Source organism: Erigeron canadensis, chromosome 3 (assembly GCF_010389155.1).
Source record: "Erigeron canadensis isolate Cc75 chromosome 3, C_canadensis_v1, whole genome shotgun sequence".
Lineage (NCBI taxonomy): Eukaryota > Viridiplantae > Streptophyta > Magnoliopsida > Asterales > Asteraceae > Erigeron > Erigeron canadensis.
Window position 1 is genome coordinate 4,654,985 of NC_057763.1, and position 26,919 is coordinate 4,681,903.

The window sequence follows — 26,919 nt, forward strand, 5'->3', positions numbered from 1 at the left end:
TGTGGATCAAATTAAGGTTCACGAATTTTATTGATTCCTTGTATTTATTTGTTTTAAAACATGACCTATTATATGATTGTATCCATAGTTGTTAAACTCGTACGAGTTATGAGTCGACTCGTACGAGTCTAGTCAAAACGAAATAAAAATAAGCCGACTCGATGGATTTCTCATATTTATTCCAAACTCGTAACATGACTCGTTTTTTGTGGTGCAAGTCGGTTCGAGTCATGTCCGAGTCACGAGTTATAAAATAAGTTATATTTTTCTTTATTTTTTTAATAATCACTAACTTAATTTCTTATATAAATAAAATAAAATTGTGATGACATCCATTTTTTTAAAAAAAATCTTATGTGGCATTATTAAACTTTTTTTTATTAATCATTTATTTTTTATCTAATTAATTTATAAGATCATCTTTTGAATTTTAAGTGTTAGTACCATTCGAAAGTTTTTAAAACTATGAAGCCTAATGTAAAATAACCCTAATGTATAATAACATTTTTTTATGATGTAGTAAATGTTGAATCTTTTCTTTTCATTATAGCAACATTGATAACTTGCCACTAAAAATATAGATATTTTTACATTACAATTTTTTTTTTTATGCTTTATTATGATAATAGACATGTATTTACAAAACTTGTTTAGAATACCCGGGTTGAACCCGAATTAATTAGCTAGTATATAAATATAATAATATGTTTTTACAATATATAATTGTATATAATTATAATTATAAAAATATATATTATTGAATTTTATAATCCACTAGCTAATCAACCCGGGTGATCACCCGGGCATGATTAGAAAAATATAAAAAAAATTTCTATGTTTGAATACACTTAAACCAATTACAATCTTTTATGTCCCACAATTTCATATTTGAACTAAACTATCCAACTAATAAATCATTACAACACGTTAATAAGTCGAGCAAGCAAGCACTTTAACCCTTTTAAGTCAAGCAAGACGAACTGATTGCAAGTTCATACGCTCTTCTACCTTTGTGAGGTTCACCAGTTTTGCTTCCTGTAGGTGTGTCAATTTCCCCATCATCATGCACAAGTCAAAGATATTAATTAGTTTAGAAATCAAAGATTATTTGAGTTGGACTCATTTCAATTCAAATCTGGACATAAACTATATAATTATACTAGTATATTAGAACTTCATTTTGTGATCTCTAACCTGAATGCACACCTAATTATCCATTTTGTGAATTGTTGATAAAAAAAATGAAGAAAAATGCACTGCACATACACTTTTTTAAACTTAAGCAAAATAAAGAATTGTTAATAAAAGTCTTTGACTTCCAAACTAATAACTTTCACCACCTTAAAATGACCATGGAAAATATTATATCGTTTGTTATATATGCCCTCTCGAAACTTTGGCAAATCACAATAATAGCCAGTTGCTTTTAGACAATAGCACTCAGTTTGTCGCGTTATAAAAGTTAGCTTCAATCAAAATCAATGATGCCATACGAAACCTCAAAAGTAACCTGCAATTCCAACAACTCTTGAAAACTGGTAGAGTAATATGTAACCTGCACCACCTAAAAACAATCAAAATCGGTGTTTACAATTGTTTTAGAAAAGCAAGGTGAAGATGCTATAATATGAAATAGCTAGAATCATTAGGATATCAAAGTCTAGGGAAATAACAGTGTGATAGAATAGGAAAATGAAATGTGAACCAAGGAAATTTCATCTATAAGTCTTCCTTACATACAACCTACAACTCTTCACATACGAAACGTTATATCGAACATTATTACTTTAGCTACTAAACATAATTGAAAATTCAAAAAGATATACATTCATATTCCAAGTTCTAGAACTTCAATATTTCATCAGTCAGATATCGGTTTGTTAACTTTTCAACTAACATTAGAAAATCAACCTAAACACTTATAGTTCCATGTTATTTCTAGCTGCAATTACTGAATAGAAATCAATCATGTGTTCACATCAAAGACACAATTAAGTGAAAGAAAGTACTCATATGAATTATATTATTCATTCAAACATATTATCAAACACATTATAGGCATAACTTTGAAAATGCTTATAATGTAAATAAACAATGATTTTTATGAATACACTAAAATAAACCCATCAAAAAAGCAGATTAAGAAAAAAAAACCTGAAAGATTAATCAAATATCTGAGAAAAGGATACTGAAAAAAATAAATTCAATAAGAATTGAAAAACAATAAGAAAAACAAATAATGCAAATCCAATATCTATCTGATGGGTTATTTCAAATCAATAACAATGAAACAAATATCTCTATTCAAATCTTTGTTTTCAATCTATACAAATCATATATCATCAGTAACCATGAATGGAAAAATACCTATTAAAACCACTAAACTGAAAGTTGTAGATACCTCATTTTTTAGTAGGCTTATCCAACGATATTTCATACGGCCAAACTGGAACACATCATAAAAATCGAAACTGAAAAAAAACATATGTTAAAAGAAACCGACAATCTCCCCTTTAATCTTAATCTTCAAATCTCTCCACAAGAACTTTGGATGTTATTTGATGCATAAACTTTAATCTTATTGTTGGATATTGAATACAAAAAAGAAAGTATAAGGACAACAATCTTTTATATAGAGAAGATTTTTTTGATTATCATTGATGTATAAATTTGGTTGTTTGTTTGTCTCGTTAATATATTTGTTTCTCTTCTTTTAATTACTCGTAATTTTTTTTAAAGAAAGGGAGAGACTGCCACTTGTCAATTTTTTAAAAGCAATTAGTCTTAAAGAACCTTGCTTTATTATGGAGAGAGAAGTCCAACATTGTATTGTTTAGTTTATTTAGAGGTGGAAAGGAAAGGAGAAGAGGGGGGAAACTTATAAAATACATTCTTAAGATTTTTTTAAGTGTGGAAAGGGAAAGAGTGAAAAGAATTAGGAGAGGGAGTATAGTTGTTTTTTTGCTTCAAAAGTTTTCCTCAAAAAAAACTTTCTTTCTCTCTCTTCTCCGGTTCTTATTTCCTTTTTTAAGTTAACTAAAAATAAGATTTTAAGTTGAGTCGAAAACAACGAGTCCATTTATTTAGACTTAAAAGTTCAAACTAAAAGTTAAGACCCTAAGCTGTGTTCTCGAGTTTATATGTAAAGGAAGTGGAAAGAAGAGAAGAGGGATGAATGGAAGAGAAGGGGTGGAGTTTCTTTCCTTCCAAATCATCCCAAAAGTGGGAAGAAAATATCTTTAACAAATTCTATAGAATTCTTCTTCCAAATCTGTTCCCTTCTTTTCTCTTCTTCCCTTAAATAAAACTCAATAACCCAAATATTTTTAAAATCCTTTGCCATCTTTTCTTTTCCTTTTAAAACAAAACTCAATAACATACCCTAAATCTCTCATAAAAAAACACAGACTGGTATTTGATTGTGATGAGTGTATTTGGTTCACTATTCCATTCCATGAGAAGCGAATACACTCACTGAAATGTGGAGGACGTGGCGTATTGCTGCTGCTTCTAGGGTAACAACAACCACCAGAAGAACATTTCCGATTCCGATCATTAATAAAACTTCTGTCCCTCCGCCGCCATTAACAACAATTGGATTTCATTTTCAAAAATCTACTTCTACACTTTTCCCCTTACTTCCAGGTTCCCTTCCCCCCACTCACTTTCACTTTTATATATATATGTTTCCTTATTATTAACCTATATATATATATATATATATACATTAGTTCATATATATATATATCAATCAATCAATCAGTTTGTACAAGATACAATTCTTAGTATCCGTACAATGTGGGGATTCATATTTATATAAGAAATATGGAGTTTCAAATAAAAAAAAACTGAATCATAATATTTCAAATAAATATTACAAGAAAGTATATCACATATAATTCTCAACATACTACTACTAGTATAAATAAATGGATTGTTTTTTAATTTTTGAGAAAATTGTTGCCGCAGCACTATTTCTCGGCTGCTTAAGTTTCGCCCCTGTCTTGGCTCAAGAAGATATATCATCAACCGATTCAGACGGGACCGATTTTCGCAAACTTGATGAGACGTCTGTTGTATCTAACATACATACGTCTAAGTGGAGGGTCTTCACCGACAACGCAAGGGATCTGTTTTTACAGGCAAATGCCAGATTAATCTATCAAGCTCATTGCTTTCTTTATTTTCAACTCGAGTATTATTTTTTATTACGTCGCTTTTTTCTTGTTACAGGGCAAATTGGAGGATGCGGAGCGCTTGTTTGTGGGTGCATTGGAACAAGCTAAACAAGGTTTCGGGATACGGGATCCGCATGTTGCCTCTTCATGCAATAATCTTGTGGGTTTCTTTTATTTATTTGGCTACAAGATTTCTATCTACTTGTATTGTTGTTTGAGAAACTAGCTTCAATAAGGTTTAATACTATTAAATAATAGCCGTTATAGTTGTGTCTAGAATTCCTTTTACTTCATGAGATTTACGTTAAATTTCCTTGATTGTTGGATATTGTTAGATAACAAAGATGTATAGCGATAGCTCCTTATTTGTTAGACTGATGCAACCAGTTCTGTAGGCTTGGAAAGAAAGCAAGTTGTAGGATGATTAGTGCTATCATGCCTCTTTTTTTTGCCGTTGAAGTCTCTCTTTCCAGATAATTTGTGATTCCATATCTTCTTGCTTCGGTGTAGATGCTGGATTCAAATCATTAAATGGTCCTTAGTTGCTAACTTAGAATGTTGTTTTGCAATAGGGAAATGATTGTTACAACTTTACTAATGTTCATGTAAACTCTTAGATTTAGGTATTATATCTGTACAAGTATTTATATGTACACCTATCCTTTATTCGACTCTCATACATATTACAACCTCTCTTACGCAACCCAACATATCACAAAACTTTTATTTTTATCTGAGCATGCTGTATGTTTTGCAGGCTGAATTATACAGAGTCAAGAAGGCATTTGATAAAGCTGAACCATTGTACTTGGAGGCAATAAGTATTCTGGAGGCATCATATGGAGACGAAGACATAAGGTACATGATCCGTTATTCATGTAACTAGCTTTTGTGAACATATGCACCTTATTTTGGATTCCAAAGGAGTAAAGTAATTAGCGATGCCAATTTGATTTCATGGAATGTGTTTTGTTTTGGATCTTGAATAAATGAGCTAGTAATTAACTCTATTAGTGTCATTAGCATGTAATTTAAATTGAGCCTCTATCGTAAGCAGTATCTGTCATCTAGTTTCATGATGTTTCAGCTACTAGGTCTGGTGTCAATTACAAAGTTGCATATTATGATGTTTGTAAAATCTGTATTCATTGTAGGGTTGGTGCTGCTCTACACAATCTTGGCCAGTTTTATCTTGTCCAAAAAAAAGTAGATGAAGCCCTAACTTGCTATGAGGTATATATGCGTAGCTTGATAGTCAACCAATTTGGTTGACCTATTTTTGATTTAGTTATATATTTATTTTTCTACCCAAAACATGGTGGATTGATTTTATAGTTGCTATATTAACGGACTAGAATAATTGACAATTTGTTTTTAGTTTTTATCTTTTCCATTGGAAGACCAAAAACTTAATAGGGTAACTCATGTCATCTTTGACAAGGTATGGGTTTTGTTTTCGATAATGCTAACTAAAGAAACAAGAGAAAACTTAATGGTTACCTTACCTTTATTGTCTAATTGTTGGCTTATGCTGTTGTGCAATGTTAATGATAGATAGAGTTAGTAAGTTTGTTAACTTAATATGTGATATTCTTTTATATTCGATCGTCTTTTATATCTAGCTGGTTTTGGAATCCTAAAGTTATTCTCTCATTTCATTGTTATATTTATTAACAAACATACGAACTTTGTAAATATATATGAATAGACTTCTCTAAATGACGGGCCTTTAGAAGTCAAAGTTATCTCAGGTTTATGCCTTTTGTTAGAAGAGTAGGTTGTGAAGATACTAAATACGTCAAAAGATGTGTATGTAATTATCACTCTTGCATTCATATATAGTGGATGTTAAAATGGCAATATTTGGCATCCCTAACCTCATATCGACCATTATACTTTCTAAGATATAACATGATTTACTCTTCACAAGCTTTGTTTTATATATGCAATTGGATGATACTTAATGTTGGTGTTCATCTCGAAGATATAGCATGATTTACTCTTCAACTTCCTTTTATAATTTATACTACCGAAGATACAATATTTGTGCGAGCTATTAGCTTCAGATGCTAATTTTTCAACTTAATGTATTAATGCAATGTATTATTACTGACTTTGCATCTTTGTTACCTTCCATCTCCTAAATGGCAGCGTGCTCTAAAGGTATGATCTAATTCAGATATATACAATATCTTTCCCCTTTTGTTCTTTCTATTTGTACCAGTAGTTGATGTATTACAATATCTTTTTTTTACAAAGATAAAGAGGCGAGCTTTGGGAGAGGGTCATGCTGACTATGCGGAGACTATGTATCATTTAGGAAAGGTACTACTGTGACATTGCTTTGCCATGTAGGTTTCTTGCTTATACTTTCCTTCTGTTTATCATTTATTTGATTTTAAAATATGCGGGGTAGTCTCTCATTATTTTGTTTGTCTATGTATGTAGTGCTCAAATGTGGTTTTAGTCTTGACTAGAGTGGAGGACTAAAGAAAAGATACTCATATTTTCTTAAGATTTGAATCCAGCTATGTTTTACTTCGATCTAAGCCACAATGATTCTAGTTAAGGTAGTAATTTGACCCATTTACTTACAAAAACTGATATAACATGTTATTCAATCTTTAACCGTTAAAACGAGTAAAGCTAAAAATCCAGTCTAAAAGGAACAGTTCAAATTTAAATAGTGTAATCAGTGACTAAACTAATCCGTTTTGGCTATTAGGAAAATTATGTGTTATCATGTGCTCATGTTATGCCTTTTATATCTTAGGAGTAAGAGGCCTTTACGATCCTATGGGCTGTAGCGGGCAAGGTTGTAAATATCGGTATCGTATCGGCCGACCCCCGATATGCGATATATCGGATATGTCGGATACCCTAAATTGTTAAGGAATTCATCTAAATATATATATATATATACTAACAATAGATACAATTTGACATAACTTTACATACCTTTAATCTTAATTACTATGTTATGAAGCAAATTTTACATACCTTTTGAACTTAAAGTCGTAAACCCTATTTTTGGTTTATAAAAATAAAAAAAAAAAGAAAAAAAAAGAAAAAAAAAGTCAACTTTTTTGACTGATATTGGCCGATATTGACCGACATTTGACCGAAACGATAAGTTCAGCCGATAACCCGTATATCGTATCAGTTGAAGGCCGATATCCGATATATCACCGATATATCGGCCGATATTTGCAACCATGGTGGCGGGTTAGTAATCAACTTTTGTGAAATTGGTAAATGACATAAAAAGGAATCGAACGTATACCAATATCCTAGTTTAGGTTCTCAACTTTTTATGCGTCATATGAGGACTCAATTTTTAATCTTTTCACCATACAAGGTTGTTGGCCTCGAAAAGTATACTTCCTTTTCGGTGCTAAACTTGCTATTATATTTTTAAGGTACTTTTTCTAAAGAAGTTATTTGACTTTTCTACACAAAAATCTTCAAAAAACCTTTTTTGGAGATAAAAATTGAGTCCTTAAATGGTGAAAAAAGAGTTAAGTACCTCAATTGAGAAATAAGCATAAGTTTGATACCTTTTTATGCAATTTACCATGTGAAATACTGAAATTAATTGTCTCATGGACGCATGCATTTTAGTATGTGGGTCTTATGACTTATCAACAATGATACTTTGGCCGATAAAGTTCCTCTTTAAGTCTCTTTATGGCGAACAAACTTTATAATTCTCTTAGTTATTTCCAACTACTACTCTACTTTTATGATAAAACTATCATCTCTGTAAGTATTTCTTGGTAATATGTGTCCAGTTTGGATAAGTTGTTAGGAACAACCCTTAGCCGTAGCACAGCGGAAGCAATTAAACAAGAAGATAACAACCCGATTATAGATAAATGACACAAGAATTTAACGTGTTTCGGCCCAGTAGGGGGCCTAGTCCACCGGCTGCAACTAGGTTATTTTATTAAACTCTAAACCATAAGATTACAATTACAATGAGAGTTATATATAGGAGAACAACTAGGGTAAATAACTTGGTCCCCAAGGAAACCTAAATAGGCCTCCTTAATAGACCAGTTCTTCTGGCCCAAGCCTTCAAACCAACGATCTCCCACTTGAAGGCCTTGCAAAAAACTTTAGCCCGTCATTCAAGCAAACAATATCCCGGTCACACAGTAACTCTAGTAATCTTCCGATAACAGAAATCCTCTAAGCCTCCGGTTTCAAGAACAAACTAAAACTTCAAAATAGACTTTTCCAAGTCTTCGGTTCTCTATGAACAAGCTAAGATTTCAATAAAAACAGATAGGAACATAAGTCTTCATAGGTCCAACTCCCAAGAACAACCAAACTTCAATCCATGCATAAAGTGTACCTAGTTGCAGCGGCCCTTTACATCGATCGCCTGAAAGGCCTATTGAAACTTTAAACTGCTCCAATACAATCAAACTGACCCAGTCATGGCTAAGACCACCAATGACTCGTCCTCAATCTCAACCGGCTCTTACTGATTTAAAATACCAGCTCCAGAGACTCTAGATTAACAACACTCTCCACTAGCGGTAGCATCGCATAAGAGATTTCATTCGGAAACCTGGTCTTCAGAACCTAACGTCGATCTCAACAAATGTCAAAACACTCATCGTGCTCACACTGTTACAAAATCCCGTCCAAGTTCAAACCTCCGAATACGCTCAAACAGATTACCTGAAAGTCCCAGAGTCCTCTTCTACGAACCAGACTCGTATAACTCTCGAATCCGCGAGCCAAGACTTTTCTCCAAAAGTTGGTTCAATTCTTCCAGTAGCGTAGTAATCTGCACACTCCAAAAGTCTAATCAACAAATTCACCAATGCTTTACTAGAGTGGGTAACATTGAATGAGGCAAACCAGAATCTGTAACAAGAGTCTTCACTGCCTTCCAATGAGCCCCAATGCATCAACCCAGATACATTCTCATAAGCAGAATTTTTTCAACCCCGGACGACTCTAAAATCTTGAGCACCTCATGCAATCCCACAAGTCAACTACGCACAACTCTCACTCTCACTTTCCCTGTTATTCCAAACCACGCTAAACCAGGCTTCATGAGACGAACCTCCTCTTGTATTCAACCAGCGAAAACCTTCACCTAATACCGGTACAAAGATCCACTCAAAAGTCAAGTCACTGTCAAAACTGAACAAGGAATGCCATCCACAGTTCCAGACCAGTTAACAACAAACGATCAATAACAACCGTAGAGAAAATAAGAGTTAGTTCCATGACTTGACTAACTTTTTTCAGTCGTGTCGACACTAGCAACCCAGAACAGGAATACTCAAAAAACTCCAAGCACTCCAAACCTGTTTGCTCTATTTTCTTCAATAACCAGTACCACATCCAACAATAATCCAAACCATTCCAAAACACCCGTATATACCCGGTTGAACAAAGGCTTAACCCTAATCAACCTAATACCTTGTTTCAATGGACTGACTTCAAACAAAGGTACCTGTCTTCTTTTCTTTTCTATTCTAATCTATCAAGGTAATATTACAGCAACAAACTTAGTAACAACCCGCAAAAACCACACCCTAATCATGTACCTCAACACCTGATTAATGACGAACAAGAATGTGACAGTGGTAAGCCAAGAACAGGAGCCAATACCTCTCGAACAAGAAAAACTGAACAATGCTTTTATCATCTTCCAATTGATAAATCAACGTCAAAACCCCAAATCAGAAACCCTAATAGAGTTCCTAACCGGTGGCTGACAGCAGCAGTGACGGCTGCAACAGCAGCGACAACATGCGGCTGATTGATGATGAATCAGTGGCGGAACAGCAACAACAACAGCTGCAAACCAGACCCAAAACAGATTACAGGAAGAAGCGGCCAACAACAGCTAATAACAGCAGCAACAACAGCTGAAACAGCAGCAGTTCAGCAGCGAACAAAGAGGTAGAACAGTCCCTTAATCGCGAACAAACAGCTGGTAGCACAGCTGGAACAGATCTGGCCAGAAGCAGACGACAGTGAACAGCAGAACAGATTCGAACAGCAGCAACACCAATCGAATTAAATAAAGGCAGATCACAATTCGAACAGCAGCAGCAACAATCGAAAAACTGATCACATAAAACCTAACAGCCCTTAGCCGTAGCACAGCGGAAGCAATTAAACAAGAAGATAACAACCATAAAATAGATAAACGACACAAGAATTTAACGTGGTTCGGCCCCAGTGGGGGGGCCTAGTCCGCCGGCTGCAACTAGGTTATTTTATTAAGCTTTAAATCATAAGATTACAATTACAATGAGAGGTATATATAGGAGAACAGCTAGGGTAAATAACTTGGTCCCCAAGGAAACCTAAACAGGCCTCCTTAATAGATCGGGCCTTCTGGCCAGCAAGCCTTCAAACCCAACTTAAGTTATATACGGAAATGAGTTATGCTTCTATCCAAGGTTTTTTAGATATGTATGTTTCTAGTCTTTTCCCAGAGTCTTGATCTTCACTCAGTAAGATGCTTAATCTTTATTTGTAGGTACTATACCTTAAAGGAAATGCGAAGGACGCAGAAGTCCTTATAAAGGATTCTATTCGGATAATTGAGGTGCATTTTTTTTTGTACATTAACTTCTATCTATTTGCTGGATTTCTATGTGTCATTCTGATTTTTGTTTAACTATATAGGAAGGTGGGCAAGCCGAATCTCTCTTATGCATGAGGAGACTACAGTACCTCGTCCAGGTTCTGCTTTACGTTACTTGTTTATATAGTAAAGCATTAAACCTTCTTATATGATGATATATGGTTAAAAATGAGCACAATTATATAGAATCGGTGTCTGGATAGTGGATGAAGGTGGCCAAAACACTTTTACTCACCTTATGCAACAAAGATGTTAATCTAGATTAAGAAAAATATTTATTTGAGGAGGCCATGCTGGTGGACTGATTATTTTAATTTATTGGTGCCACAAAAAACATTCTAACTTGTTAAGAAGGTCTTTCTCATCTTTAGATAACGGGTGTCAAAATATCCACACTAGTTATCATTACCAGATGCTATCAAAGGATTCCTGGACCAGACTCTTTCTACACTTCTCTTAAAGAATATCTAAAGATTGTGACTTTTAGCAACCATACACCAGTAGAAGGATTAGAAAATTATGTTAATGAATCCTTCGCTCTGTACCCGAAAGAAAAGTAACAACATGAGATCATATCGTTTGCGAGATGTTGTCATTTGGCCCACTAAGGCTGCAGAAGGCAGAAGAAGTATTAAGGCAGCAGATCTTATTACATAGGATATGTAAACCGGCCCCTTAATCTAAGTTAGGCCCCTGTTTTTGTTAGGTTACTTGGAGACCAAGTTTAGCTAAACCCTAATTGTAGCCTATATAATATATATTCTCTTGTCTCTTGTACATGTATTGTGTAAAATCAATAGGAAAACATCTTTGCCGCCCGCCCCCACCCCCCGGATCCGTTTACATAGCTCAGTGTGAGATACCACGTTAAATCTCCCTTTTTCTTCATTCTTGTTATTTTCTCATTATTGTGTGCGCTAACACACATGCTGGTAAACTCTCTAGGAGCAAGTCGTGAAGAAAATGAGGTTCTTAAAGCAAACTCCTCATGCAAATCCCAAATTCCCAAAATCAAATGTATGGTTGACTCCATGTTGACCGCATAGGAGTTATGTCCCAGTGTATAGAGTCCTAGAATCAAATCCAAAATCTGGAGCATAACCTGTTACTTGAGATACCATGTAGAAAATTGCTTTTGATGAGGGTTTACCCTGGTTTTTGACTGCTTGCATAACAACCAGGAGTTTTCCGAACCTTTAGGAAACAAGATATGTTGGCGTTATGTTGTCTTAGGCCCACTAAAGGCTATTAAGTTCTAGACTTCCAGAATAATCTAAAGGCAGCAGGCCTTTAATCAGGGCAGCAGGCCCGGTTCTGTTTTGAGCAGACTTGGGGAGCAAGTTTAGCAACCCTAATTGTAGCCTATATATATCTCTTATCTCTTGTACATGTATTTGTGTGGAAAATCAATAAGAAAACCTCTTTCCCCTGTGGATTAGTTCACACAGTTTAGTGTGAGATACCACATTAAATCTTCGTGTTCTTTACTTTCTGTTTAAGTTCCAGAATTTTAGTTGTGTGTGTGTTTAATCAGACCTGAGTTCCTAACAAGTGGTATCAGAGCCAAGGTTAACGGCTTCCAAGGTTCTGATTCACACAGATCACACAAATCCGTCACCCAGATTAGGGCTCCGGCCAATACCATTTACCACATCAGCCGCAACCAGATTACACCACAGCCACCGATTAGAGATCGGGCAAAACTGATTTCAGTATTAGGTCTCTGCTTTTGTGAGAATCAGGTCTCTGATTTAGGCAGATTTAGGTCTGAATTGGGCAGTTTAGGGTTCCGGCGATAATCTTTTGGGCAGTTCAGGGTCTGACTTTGGTACATCAAGGTTCAGTTAGGCATATTAGGGCTTGATTTGGCAGATTGGGGTTTTTTGGGGGTCGGTGAATTAACAGGAGGAAGAACTGGTTTTTGGGACAGCAGGGGCTGTTCCTGGAGTGTGTATAACAGCAGAAAAACAGAGATTGCTCACAGCAGGGGTTGTTTCAAGTCTCTTTGAGACGGCAAGAGCTGTTTCAGGGCTGTTTTTGAGGGACTGTTTTGATCAGGTATCTTCAAACCAAGTTTTATTCTTTCTTTTGTGCCTAGTATAAGAACAGAAAAGCAAGACAGCTTGTTCTTGAGGCATAAGTTATTCCAACCAGAGCTGAAGAAGCGGACAGGAGGCTTTGAACTAGGTCATGCTTAGCTAGAAAAAAGAAAGGGACAGAAGCAGGAGGGTCAGTTGTTTTTTTTATAATTTGGTTGGTGGTTGTTGAGAAAGAATTTCTGGGTAGTGAAGATCAGATCAAAATTTTCAGCATGGTGTGCTATGTTAGCACGAGAGAGAAGGCGTTCCTTCGCCGTTTTATTTCGAGGAAGCGCTCAAGTCGAGACTCTTATATATCAATAGAGAAAGCAGATTCAGAAAGAAAGCGAGTCATTTTAGTCTGTAATCTTGTAAAAGAGGGTTTCAACTAGACTACGGGTTGTTATTCTAGTAGACATAACCTAAAAGCCGCGTAAACCAGATCACTCTATACTTTTTACACTTGCTCAATCTCTAAAGCTAATTCGGAAACTTGAGTTTGTATGCCTGTTGGGTCTTTTCCAGGCTTTCTCACTATTCTCAAGTCGATGCTTATATAACAACATTTTGATACTCTCACTAGACCCTTCGATGAGTTGATCTTGAATTGAAAAACTTCTAGCTTATATAACAGCATTTTGATACTCTCACTAAACCCTTCGATGAGATGATCTTGAATTGCAAAAGTGATAGCTTATATAACTGCATTTTGATACTCTCACTAAACCCTTCGAAGAGTTGATCTTGAATTGAAAAAGTGATAGCTTATATAACTGCATTTTGATACTTTTTTGAGTTCTTTGCGGGCCTTGATTGGCTTGTTCATGATATAAGGAGACCGTTGTGTTACATGAAAAATAGGCAATAAGGATTCGTTAAAGTAGGTGGCTTTGGATTCGTCTCGTTTAGCAAGGTGAAAGAAAATGTTAGAAGCAGGTGGCTCGTTTTCAGGTCAATGGAGATATTTCTTTGAACAAGCATAATCAGAAGAGGTGGGACATTTTAGAAAATCAATGTCCAGAAAATAATAAAGAACTGAACACTACAGAAGACTACAACTTAGACGAGGCGCTAGGCGCTGATTGCAGAGTAGAGAGTAGTATGAATTCTTGGGTCGTGGATTTCAGTGCTTCATTTAATGCTACCCACAGCAGTGAAGCACTGCGGAATATGAAAGTTGGGGATTTTGAAATGGCAAGACCGACGAACATGAATTTCTTGATGTGTGAGGCATGGTTGACATAGATTTGAAGACTCCAGCCGGATTATGGACTTTGAAAGTCCTGGTTACTCCATGTCTGGACAGTTGGTTCTGTCCGGCAATTGGATGAACATGGTATGAGGTAAGTTCAGGAACAGGCAGTAGAGAGTCATCAAGGGAATTCTAGTTGTGACTTGAGCTATGAAATGAGGTTCGCGTTATTTGGTCAGTTTATCATCTGAGGGAGTGACCATCCCAGTTCAGAAGAAAAACAAAATTCAGTTCACAGAATCTCGTGGGCAGAAGAAGGTTTGCTTTGCAGTTGGTAAACCCAGAGCTACAGGCCAGATTCAGGTTGAACGTGCTAGGAAAGGTTCAGAGAAACCAGTCAAGGATTTTGTTGACAGTGGGAGCATGGATGTTGTGCTTCAGTCATAGCTTCCAGACAGTGGGTTAAGTGAGCTAGTATTATTCCAGCTGTTAATGTCTCTCCAGTTTATTATCTGCTTTAAAGGAGAGTGTTTGTTCTCCGGATTTCTCGATCCGGCAGTTCGTTTGAGTGGGAGCCGGTAGAGACAGAGAACGAGTTAGGGGTAGAGATTGCCGTGATTGATGGGTTGAAACTCAGTGGAAGATTTAACGGGCCTTCAGGTTACCTGAAGACGAGGCTAGGGGTAAATAGGACGCATTGAAGAACAAGATTTAGTTCTTAATACTGATGTAGAGAAGAGATTGAAGATGGTGCAATTCGAGGTCCGAAGACACCAAGTGGGAGATTGTTGGCGTTATGTTGTCTTAGGCCCACTAAAGGCTATTAAGTTCTAGACTTCCAGAATAATCTAAAGGCAGCAGGCCTTACTTAATCAGGGCAGCAGGCCCGGTTCTGTTTTGAGCAGACTTGGGGAGCAAGTTTAGCAACCCTAATTGTAGCCTATATATATCTCTTATCTCTTGTACATGTATTTGTGTGGAAAATCAATAAGAAAACCTCTTTCCCCCCGTGGATTAGTTCACACAGTTTAGTGTGAGATACCACGTTAAATCTTCGTGTTCTTTACTTTCTGTTTAAGTTCCAGAATTTCAGTTGTGTGTGTGTGTTTAATCAGACCTGAGTTCCTAACAAGATAGGCTTTGCAGACCGATATTTACTTTTTGAGGATATTTACTTTAGAAAACAAGTAAAAAATGAAGGATATTTACATTTTTTCAGGTGCCGACACTGCTGTAAAAAAATAATACAGATGCTTCTATGAGTTAAGTAATATTTGTTGTGGAGTTTTAAGATGAACACTATGGGCGCAAATTCGAGAATGGAACAATGAAGAATCGAATTTTTTCAAAAGACCTCAATAATGTTTTAAAAACTTGGAATATCCGGGTTAAAAACTTATCTTTTTGTATGAACACATTCATTTCAACTTTAAATATTAAACTTTGCTATTTTGAATATTCGGAATTCCGAACTTTCTAAGCAAATGTGACACTAACTTCGAACTCTTTATGTGTTGAGAAAAATGCTTCTAAGAGTCGTTGGCATGAGAGTATGTTCCCATTAGCAGCCAAAGGCTTTTAAAAAGCCCAAAGCCCGTAAGGATATCCGCATCAGTTTAGGATGTCCTTCTAACAAACATCCTAATCAGCATGTCACGTCAGCTTTTCATCCATCCTTCCCACAAACACCTTTTACCCACAATAATAATATATACATTCTTATTACAAACAACCAAATAATTTCCGAAGTAACTTTTGTCTTCTACCTTCATCTCTCTTCATCCTTCTCCATCCTTCCCTACAAACAACCAAGGATGGACATCCTCCATGTCACCACCCACATCAAAACTCTTCCCACAAACACCCTCCATGTCACCACAAATCTCCAATGGATATCCTTATTGTAGATGGTCCAAGGCCTTCAGAAACCCAACAACCTTTTGGTGTAAATTAAATGATTTTGCTACCGACTTTGGCCGCCTTTGACCAAGTTTGACTAGATGTGCTATCAATGATCGTAGAGATCGTAAATGCTTTTTATATTTAGGCCAAAAATCTTCAAATGCTTTAATATATTGATAGAAATCGTAAATGCTTTAGATAAGTGACCAGTTACTCGACAAACAAAATTGACCCTGCATTTCAAGTATAATTAGTTACAACTATTCAAGTGCCTAATGCATAAATCAAACATGACACATGGATATAATCTTGTTTATCTATGATGTTAGAGTCTATCTGAATTACTGTTAGCTCTTCCAAGTCTTTTGCAACATTGTCCTATTTTGTCCCTGATTTCATTGACCACCCTTTGCTATATCACATTTATATTGCCTACACAGTGGTTTCAAGTGTTCTGATTTATCAAATCCTTGCAGATCTATATCAATGTTGGTAAATTCCCAGATGCTTTGAATATACAGAGAAAAATCTTGCATACAATGGAAATGTCCAAGGTTAGCACATTGATTTTTCTATTCATGAAAATCATTGATGACTCATTAATTTTATACAGTTTTCTTCAAGAGCTAGTCTTGTGGAGACTGGTATGATATGCTTTGTTTTTGAGCTCTTGGATCTAGCTTCTCTACTTTGTCTATTCTGTTATCATATAAGTTTCTGGTTTTGAATCTGAAAATGTTTTGCACTATGGTGTGTCTCGACTCCCACCTTGTAATGTTAGGGGATTGATGAACATTATGGTACCGGCTTTTCTTTCCAAATGTCTAACCTTATACCTGGAAGCTGTTTGTAGGTCGGAATATTAGTCTCATGTCGTTGGTGTGACCTTGTTTCTTTGTGTTGCTATCTGACTAGTGTTGGCAAAGATAATCAGAAATTTTTTGATTGGTCAGGGATGGGAGTCTTTGGAAACTGTGATTGCAGCTGAAAGCCTTGCATTGATTATTCTTAAGTCATCAGGGAGTTTGATGGAGGCAAAAGAACTCCTACAAAGGTTTACTTGCTTAACTTTCTAATATTAATTGTAATGGATGTGAAAAATGGTTTAAGGCTTTGACTAATATATGCTGTAGATGTCTTGATTCACGAAGAAAGTTGCTTCCCCAAGATCATATTCAGGTTTCTGCTATATTTTATTACTCCTTAAGTCACCAAATGTTGTTTTTCTATTGGGACTATTACCTATGGATGTAACTAACTATGACCAAATGTCTATGTTATGTAAAAATCTTGTAAAATATCTCGGTCATGTAATAAACTTTCAAATCCCGATTATTGGATAAAACTTACACGTGGCAACTTATATGGTTGCCACATATACCAGGGTACATCCAATGACCAGAATTTGAAAGTTCATTACATTGCATAGATATTTTACGAAATCTTTACATAACATACACATTTTGTTAAAGTTAGTTACATCCACAGGTAATAATCCCTTTTCTATTTGTCATGCTCAAAGCTATACTTTTGTCTTAACTGCTTTATATCTGACTTCTTGCTTTTCTTGCATCTAACGCTATTTCAGTGCTAAACTATGATAAATAAATCTGACAAGTTCGATATATACCTAATTATAGCAATGTCAGAATTTATTTGCAATAAATATTAAAAATAATGTTCTTTTATTCGTGTCAGATAGCTGCCAACATGCTTCACATGGCTAGGGTGGAGTGTCTCCTATACAAAAAAACAAGTGGGGATATTTCGGAAGCAGCCATATTAATTGACAATGCAAGAGATCATTTAGGCAATGCAATAAGGTTTCAGTTTCTACTTGAATACAACTATTCAGTCTGGATGTGTCATCCTCTACATTTTTTTCCACTTGACGACTTGACGTTGCATTAGATTCTAGGTTGCTTCAATTTCTTTTGTGAATTAGTTCACTAATAACTCCATGCAGTCTTAATTGACATTTTTTAGCTTTTCATTTGATAAATGTCTATAAACATCAATGCTGAAATATTTCTAGTATATATGTAGTTTGTGTGCCTTTATTAGAAGTTAGAACTGTTTGCTTGCCTGGACATGTTACGTTAAACGTTAATAGATTCTTCTATATTTCTCTGTATTATATCAAGAAGGTTTCTATTTTTTAAAATGACAATGTATTCTTTGACAGGATTGCTCAACAGACGTTGGATAAGTTTAGTAAACAAGGAGTAACCCGTAACTCTTATGAAGTAGGCAGAACAGATAAGCACACTCAGCGCACAGCTTTGCTTATACTGGTCAGTGCCACACTACTTTGTCTAATAATTTGATTCCGTTGGTCATAAACGTTGCTTCTAAGGTCTTCAATTCACTTGTGAGTTTTGATGTTAAAGCTGTATTTGAATGATAAGATTGGTGGTCTTAGTTGTATATGAGTTTGTTAAGTGCCACACTACTTTGTCTAATAATTTGATTCCGTTGGTCATAAACGTTGCTTCTAAGGTCTTCAATTCACTTGTGAGTTTTGATGTTAAAGCTGTATTTGAATGATAAGATTGGTGGTCTTAGTTGTATATGAGTTTGTTGACATCTAACACAAAGTTACTCTTAAATTTCTATGTGAACTCTTATATTTCTTGTGGCTAAATATCTTTGCCTGTCTGCATGTAAACCATTATAAAACAACCATTATGAAAAATTAAAGCAATATACACTGTTTGAGATGTAAATAAACCACCTCCTAAAAAATGTGACCCTTTTGGACTCTTTTTTAGTTTTTTAACTTTTACAGCAACAATAAAATGTCGATTTTGGTGAAATGGGTTTCATTATTTGTTTACTCTCTTAGCATGCATTCTTTTCTATTTTCAGCTCCATCAGCCTTCATGATAATATGATTAAATTGCAGCATAGATGCTTTATGTGCTACTGAATTTAGGAATTGGGGAAGCAGGAGAGGAAATCTCTGTAAGATATGATACACATTCAGAACCTTTAGCCGTTGGCTGTAGACAGTAAATTAATTTGAATGTTTTAGTGACTCACACTTATCGCTCTACATAATCATAAGTTTGCATGCATTTGTTGGTGCCACTTGATGGTTTGGAAATGTATAATCTGAAAGAACAACTAGTATGTGTTAGGTGCTCTCCTTGAACCAACAAATAAAACTATTTGCTATGGCCGAGATTGAGGTGTTTCCATAAGAAGCAAACTCATATGTCATCTTTGACATGTGCATATCTTTGTTATAGCTTATTTGTAAATGCATCCCCAGAGTGATAATTTTGGCGTTCAACTTAATAACTATGCCATGTGATTGAAGTAAAGAAAGTTAAAATTACTTAATTGCTGCAATTTTCTGCAATATTCTCAATAGGTGTTGGATAGTTGGGGACGATAGATATCTATGTTCCAACTTTAGGTTATTTAGTAGTATTAGTCCCAAAATGATTCAGTTAGTAGGTTTAGTAGGTTTTGTTTTGGCATACTTTTCCTGTTGGTCCCTCGTCCCTCTCACTCACGAACACAGAACAGAACTAAAACTATTCTTCTTATTTCACAACATAGGTTTGCATGTATATATATAGTTTTCGAACCTGTACATACCAACAGGCATGACTGTTCAAACCGACACCAAACTTATAACTAACGTACCTATTCTAAAAACCGCATCCCTTCAAAAACTAAACTGCCTAACCGACATATAACCACCATTCGGTTGTAGACTTTATTTCTGACACATTAAACCCCTTAACTTATATACGTAACTATTTGACACACATGGATTAATAGATTATTATCCAATACTCCCCCCTAATTTATTAATCCATGCCTTTACTTCTTCAAGAGCTTCATTGTCTTTATCCTTGAACTTTGGTTTGTTTCCATTTTCTTTGTCTTGATCTTTAACACAAACTATGTCTTGAACTTCTCCCTCGATTTGGCTTCTTATGTTCTTGTCTTCAATCTCATCTTGATCATCGTTGTTAACTTTGTCGGTATCTTCCATTATTTTGAATCTCCAACAATTTGTTTCTTGTATTACGATCTTCGTATTCAACTTTCTTGTTTCTTGTCTAGATGTCTTTCTCATTCTTCCTTTCCTTTTGAAATCTTGATGGCATCTCTTGATGCTTCTTGCATTCGCCATTGTTAGTTCTTGGTTCTTCTTCTAGGAGTTTCTTATCCGAAAAAACTCCATGGTTCTCTTTCTCAAACGTTTCTCTTTTTGTCTATAACTCTTTTATCTCTTTTCTTGTGCAATCTCTTAACTTCTTCAGGTTCTCAAACTCCTTTTGCATTTGTTTCTCAAATGCTATCTCTCTATCTTTCATTTTCTTCTCAAATTCTTGTTTCTCCATCTCAAAGTCTTGAAGCATTTCAAACTTCCAAAACTCTAGTTTACTTCTCAAGTCACTTTCTATCTCTGACCTCATTTCATCTAACTTTCCTTTTGGAATTTCATCTTCCCTAATGAGAATTCCATTTCTTCTCTTCTTTTCTTTCAAGGATGTTGTATCCTCTTCATCCTTATTAGTAACCATCAATAGCGCTGTTTCGTCATCTTCAAACACAGGATTTGCTTTTTCTTCTCTATGGTTTGGTTTTGGACAATTTGCAGCAAAGTGTCCAAAATCTTGACAATTGTAACATTGTACGTCTTTAAGTTGTCTTCTTGGATGGTTTTGATCTCCAGGGCTTTTCTTCCATCGATCGAAACTATCTTCATTTCTATTATCTCTCATGAATTTTCCTTGGCCTCTTCCTCTTGTTTGATTACCAGCTCCTCGTCTATTATTCCTATAGTTGCATTCATAATTTCTGCCATTCCCTTGGCGTGTGAACAACAATTTCTCACTATTATCTTCTCCACTTTCTTTTCTAAACGTAAGCCTTTTTTCGTAAGTCTTAAGTTTCCCAATAACCTCCTCCAATTTCGCTTCCTTAAAATCAACAACCATTTCAATGGTTGCTACTATTGGTATAAACTTATCTGGCACTGCGTTGAGTATTTTTCGTACTTTCGTTTGTTCATCAAATGTCAATCCACATGTAGCAGCAATGATACTCATCATCTTTCCGGCAAATGAATCTATTGATTCATCTTCTTTCATAACGAGTCTCTCAAATTCTGACTTCAATTGTTGTTAGTGCGCTTGTTGAACATCTTCTGTCCCAACAAATCTGGCCTTTAATGAGTCCCAAATTTCTTTTGCCGTTTCACATCCCGCAATTTGCATTTGTAGATCTTCTGACAATCCTTGAAATAGATACGCAGATGCAGAACTATCTTTCTTTATATCGATCACTTTTGATGTACCCGTTCCTTCTACTATATCCCATATTCCATTTGCCACAAGTATCTTCTTCATTCTTATGGCCCATAACGTATAGTTCGTATTGTTTAAAATTGGACATTGATAGGATGATAATGGTATGGCAACAACATGATTGTTGTTTCCATTTTTATCTCCCGTCATATCCTTTCGATTTGGTTTTCTTCTAAAACTAATAAATTTCTAACAATAGTCGAACTTAACTTTCCGTCTAACCTCAAATAATAATCAGATTCTAAACTTTTCTTATCTAACTTTTCTTATCGATTCTTCTAACAACAAAATAAATAAATCACAAGTATTTATAAGAATGATAGAACCTCTTACTTGGGCTTTCCCTTTTTTTTCGTGGGCTTCTACTTCTTTTCTTGTGGGCTTTATCAAAATAGATGGCCCTTTCCTTTTAATTCCAATAAAAACAACGACCCTCTTTTTTCTTGATATATGGCCGTTCCTTTTCCTTTTCCCAAAAATCACGCTGCTTCTGGTTCTTCCTTCTTTCTTTAACACGTAAATTAGGGTTCAATCCAATCGCCCCTTTTTCTTTCTTCTGGCTTTCTTTTAATCGAGTGGTGCTATGGATTTTGTTTCAATCACACAGCGGTGTTGGTTTCTTTTTCCTTTTTTCTCCGGTGGTGGTGGTTAATCGGTTTCAATGACGGTTACTCTTTCTTCTCCGGCAACACACGATGGCGGCGACGGTTTCTTCTTCTTCTTCTTCGAATATCTGGTACATTTCTCTTTATCTTTTCTTAATTCGATCTTCACTTGAACAAGTCGTTTCTTTCTTTATTTGATTCCCCTGAATCAATTTTCTTCTCTGGTTTTCTTTCGATCGGTTTACTCTTGATCACTTTTCTCTCGATTGATTCCCTGTATCAAATCGGTTCTCTTCTCTGTCTCTCTTCTCTAAGCGATCAATCTTGAATCGCTGGTCTCTGTCTTTGGTTCGAATGACCTTGGCTCTGATGCCACTGTTGGTCCCTCGTCCCTCTCACTCACGAACACAGAATAGAACTAAAACTATTCTTCTTATTTCACAACATAGGTTTACATGTATATATATAGTTTTCGAACCTGTACATACCAACAAGCATGACTGTTCAAACCGACACCAAACTTATAACTAACGTACCTGTTCTAAAAGACGCATCCCTTTAGAAACTAAACTGCCTAACTGACATATAACTACCATTCGGTTGTAGACTTTATTTCTGACACATTAAACCCCTTAACTTATATACGTAACTATTTGACACACATGGATTAATAGATTATTATCCAATATTCCCTGCTGTGACATTCATCTACGTGATACATATATTACTATAATAACTATGTAAGCTAGAGGTGAAATGTATATATATTGGTTCTTGATGTTATGCAGTTGCAAGCGTTAAATGCTTTGAGCAAACTGGAAGTTACAGAGGCCGACTTACGAGGTTCTGTTGTAAGTATTTCCATATTTTAAGATGATGCAGAATGTGATACTTTCCATTATGTATTAATACGAGGGGAATTTGGTTACTCCTTTTTACAAATATATAGATTGCAACTGTTCTAGGTTTATAGTGGCAAATGGTCTATCTGGCAAATTTTGGGTAACAGGCCAAAGCCTCATTATGCGCTAGTCAAATGTGGCCAGGTTTCTTGAAATGTATTAAAAAATAACAACAAAAGTAATACAAATAAACAATTGAGATAATACTCTAATGTTTTTATATTAAAGATTTAGGAGGTTGTAAGCATCTGAATACAATTCTAGTGGTTTCGGATCAATTCATTTAACCTGTTAGAGAGTAAATAATAAACCCAAATCAACCCATATCTAACTAAACGGGTAGAAATCGTGACCAACTTGGATCCCATTGGTTTCATGAAAGTAGATACATATATACATTATAGAAGATTGCATTAGAGGGTGTTTGTGAATGCATTAGAGGGTGTTTGTGAATGCGTTTTGAAGTGATTATCTGATTATTACGTTCGTAAAACGCAAATAATCTAAAAAAATGTTTGTGTGAAAAAGTGATTATCTGCTATGAAAACGCAGTTTTGAAGAAGCATGTACCTACCTGCTTTTTCAAAACGCAGTTTTGAATACGCATAATCTATTTTGAAAACGCAAAATCTTTTTTGTAATCACAATAACAAACACCCCCTTAATGTCCTGTTCTTGGAAATTTCATGTTATAAACTCGAAGTTTCTGATCCGATCACATATCCTCCCTTAATTGGGTAACAGGAAAAGGACGCAAGACTCTCCAAGGCCGAGAATGCTCTTCTTGATTGCATTTCTGCTTATAGACAGGTAATCATGATTATACCCTTGTACGAATGGCTAGAAATAGACTTATAATTGGAATACCTTTTTCAGTTTGGAAAGCCGATGTCGTTATCTGATTTTGCTGAAATAAAGGGGGAGTATCTCTCATGTTTAACGCATGTTTATGCTTTACTAAGTAACTTGAAAAGTAATAGCTCGACACAGTCGAAGCGGCCGACTTTACAAGAGGTGTTAAACGAAATCAAGCGAGTTGAAAGCGGTTCTTCAGTATCCTCCAGTCAAAAGCCTTAAATTGAGATGCCAGCTGAAAAAATCTGGTTAGTTACTTGTGCTAGTCATACTAAATCACACATTTTCAAGCAATGTCATGATTAAAGCTCAAAGTCAAACACATGTAAAGTTGTCATATCTTGATGAGATGAATATTGTCAAAAGTAAAAACCTTGATGATAAAATGAAAGAAATGGCTTTGACAGGAAACAAAATCCTTGTCTTCGACTCTTGAGGAAGACATCTTTCCTGGTTATTCTATATCAGTTACTATGTTCTCGATTTCAAGGTGATTTGTAGCTTTGATTGGATACAATAAAAAGGTACAAGAAAGGCAAACTATTGCATTACTTGTGTCTATAAATGCAACATATTACAGTACATGATATGATGGATTCGGTTAGCTAGCATAGATATAGGTAAAAACCGACAACAATTATCAAGGAACTTTTTGGAAAGAAGCATGTTACAAACTATTTCTAGTCAGGGGGCAGCTACTTGACGAACTTGTGTAGCGAGATTCAATAATGATGTCATTGGTAAAGCAACCTTAGTTTCAATATTACCTCACTCTTATTCGTCTCCAAATACCCCCTGATAGCAATTGCTTTCTTAACAAGCATATATATTCTTTCTGGAATGCCAGGGAGCAAGCTCTTATGAAACCAATAACAAAAACAAGTTAAAGAACTTGCTGACTTGTTACCCTTTTAGCAGGGACAACTTATAACAAAAATAAAATGAGAATACATACCATGTCCCTTCACAACATTTTCATATAAATCCTTTGGGCTTTCGGATGGATACCCTATCAGACTAAAAGAGAGAAAACGCCTACCATATCTCTCCGTCTTTCTTTTTATGGAAATGGGCTCATACTTCAGCATTTCAGAAGAGATGGATACCATAGGAAATGGATACCACTCCTATATGAAACCAAAATCAAAGACAATATAACGAACTAGGCAACTAGCTGCCTTAATCATTAGTCCAGAAGAGATAATAATAGCGAGAAAATGGCCAAAGGAGACAAAATGCATACCCTTTCCCTCAATGATCTTTCTTTTGTGGGAATAGACTCGTTTAAATCATTTGGAATGTCGGATGCAAAATACCTATCAAACCAATAGCAACAAGAAGTTAGTGAGCATGCTTACTTGTAATAAACACACATTAGTGAACTTAAAACTCGTAATCTTTATCATATACCAAACATCATATAAAAAAAATGGTCGAAATACTATGTCGCATAAAATGTATAAATGACTAAAATGGACATAATTAAATAACAAATGCTTAGTACTATATATATATATATATATATATATAGGGGTGAGTTATTTGTTGTACATGTACTTTTTATAGTACATGTGTAAGTTAACTTACACAATTCTTCTTCCTTCTTTCTTCCATCTCCGACCACCACCATGATCATCCGGCGATGACGACCATCTTCGGCGAGACTTAAACATGTGTAAGTACAACAACAGCCACAACCATAGCCGCAACGAGGACGAGGAGCAGGAGCAATGAAAATGCGGAGATAAACATATCTTATATATATATATATATAAAATATATATACTTATTTCTATCTATATATATTTATGAAGGATGCTAAATATCAAATGGAGCATATATTTTTGTGATTCATATTAAATGTAGAATCATACTCTATTAACGATTGAGATGAATATTATATCCATGTTGCTTACCACAATAACTGTACCCAATCCCTGAGTGGGGTATGGGGGAGGTGAGCTATAGACAGTTTTACCTCTACCCAAAGGTAGAGAGGCTGCTTCCATAAGGACCTCCGGCCAGGAAGATGTAAAAGACGTAGTAGGGTAAAGTGTTTATACCTGTCTGTCGAGAACACGATAAAATGATATACCTGTCAGCTGGGTCCGCTGGGTATGGCTACCTTAAGAGTAGGGAAGGGTAGCAAACGTACGGCCTAACAATACCTTAGCACAGTATATAAACTCTAGCAACCATAGTAAGCAAATTATAGCATAAAATGTAGGAACATAATAAACAAAGTCTTCGGCAAGGAACTCAAACAGAGGGAACGTAAACCGCCAGGACAACCATATCTATACATATGAAATGACTAAAAACTAAGGGGATTAACTATTTCTAAACAACCTACGGAGCAAAGTACCTTAGGTCGCTAAGCTAAATTAATCCTAGTCTACTCACAAAGACGCTCACAAAACGACAAAGGTAACCTACACACCCAGTCCTCTAGAAATTGTCAGTTGAGTACACCCGACAACAAAAGGATAAGGAAAAGTAGTAACAAACAACCTAGATAACTAAAAACACAGGTTTAACTAAAAGCACAGGTTTAACAAAACACTTATAATAACAACCATATAGAACGTAGACAAAAGTAAAAGAGTTCCAGCATAAAGCCCAAACCAACCTCCATATAAGGAATTAACTAAGAAATCCTTGCGCAACCTATGAAACACACTAACTTAGCCGCCTAACTAACCTAATCCTAGTCCTCTACCAAACTCCCAAACCCCTAAACTAGTTCTAGTCCTCTAATAAACTCTCATCGGTCATGTCCTCCAGCAGGCAAAGCATTTTGGGGCAACCAAGAGTAACCTCCCCCCTCGATTTTGGCCTCCCTCTACTTAGGCCAAAACCACTACGGAGGTTACTGAGAACCAAAGTCTAAGAAAAAAAGTCTACAAAAACCTATTCCCATATGCCTTACACTCACAGTCCACCTCCTCCACCAGAAAATTCCTTCGTATCCTTCGGTATTTTGTCCTTCCACCTCCGTCGACCTACCTCTTCTCCCAGGTCAAAGCCTTCTTTGTCATCGAGTTACCTATGTTGGGCCTACATCTCCCGGTCAAACCAACACAAATCACCTTAGGCAAGGCAATATGGGAAAAAGGTGCCATTCAAAGTCCCGCAAAAGTCATACCCTAACCTAATCCTCTACTCTAATCCTAGTTCTCTAGGCCTTCCTATCCAACGTCATGTCCTCCGACAAACCAAGCTCTATTAGGTCCTTCGCTAATCTGTCCTCCCACC

The 26,919-nt window shown here is 35.6% G+C and overlaps 1 protein-coding gene and 1 long non-coding RNA gene across 3 annotated transcripts; one reads left to right on the plus strand and one right to left on the minus strand.

Moving 5' to 3' along the window:
* Positions 1–858: 858 nt before the first annotated feature.
* Positions 859–2,646, minus strand: LOC122590606. Its single transcript, XR_006322550.1, has 3 exons — positions 2,402–2,646; positions 1,511–1,564; positions 859–1,035 (listed from the first exon to the last, which is right to left on the minus strand). It is a non-coding gene; the product is annotated as an uncharacterized LOC122590606 (long non-coding RNA).
* Positions 2,647–3,394: 748 nt separating this feature from the next.
* LOC122593455 (protein KINESIN LIGHT CHAIN-RELATED 3) lies at positions 3,395–24,147 on the plus strand. Of its 2 annotated transcripts, XM_043765867.1 has the most exons (17): positions 3,408–3,645; positions 3,970–4,142; positions 4,234–4,338; positions 4,936–5,036; positions 5,333–5,411; positions 6,330–6,341; positions 6,438–6,503; positions 10,693–10,761; positions 10,842–10,898; positions 16,449–16,526; positions 16,926–17,026; positions 17,106–17,151; positions 17,671–17,795; positions 18,158–18,266; positions 22,696–22,758; positions 23,554–23,619; positions 23,686–24,147. In XM_043765867.1, exons 1-17 carry the CDS (start codon positions 3,480–3,482, stop codon positions 23,884–23,886), a joined length of 1,617 nt encoding a protein of 538 aa, XP_043621802.1. In that variant the 5' UTR covers positions 3,408–3,479; the 3' UTR covers positions 23,887–24,147. The 2 variants fall into 2 exon arrangements, with proteins under 2 accessions (XP_043621803.1, XP_043621802.1); XM_043765868.1 differs by lacking the exons at positions 22,696–22,758; positions 23,554–23,619; positions 23,686–24,147 and adding an exon at positions 18,451–18,514 and having other exon boundaries at positions 3,395–3,645; positions 18,158–18,307.
* The last annotated feature ends 2,772 nt before the right edge of the window (positions 24,148–26,919 follow it).

Excerpts from the sequence above, each read along its gene's own strand:
- LOC122593455 (XM_043765867.1), top strand. The coding sequence starts at position 3,480 with ATGTGGAGGACGTGGCGTATTGCTGCTGCTTCTAGGGTAACAACAACC. Across the intron at positions 4,339-4,935 it reads CCTCTTCATGCAATAATCTT|GCTGAATTATACAGAGTCAA; the intron begins GTGGGTTTCTTT and ends TATGTTTTGCAG. Across the intron at positions 17,027-17,105 it reads GCAAAAGAACTCCTACAAAG|ATGTCTTGATTCACGAAGAA; the intron begins GTTTACTTGCTT and ends TATATGCTGTAG.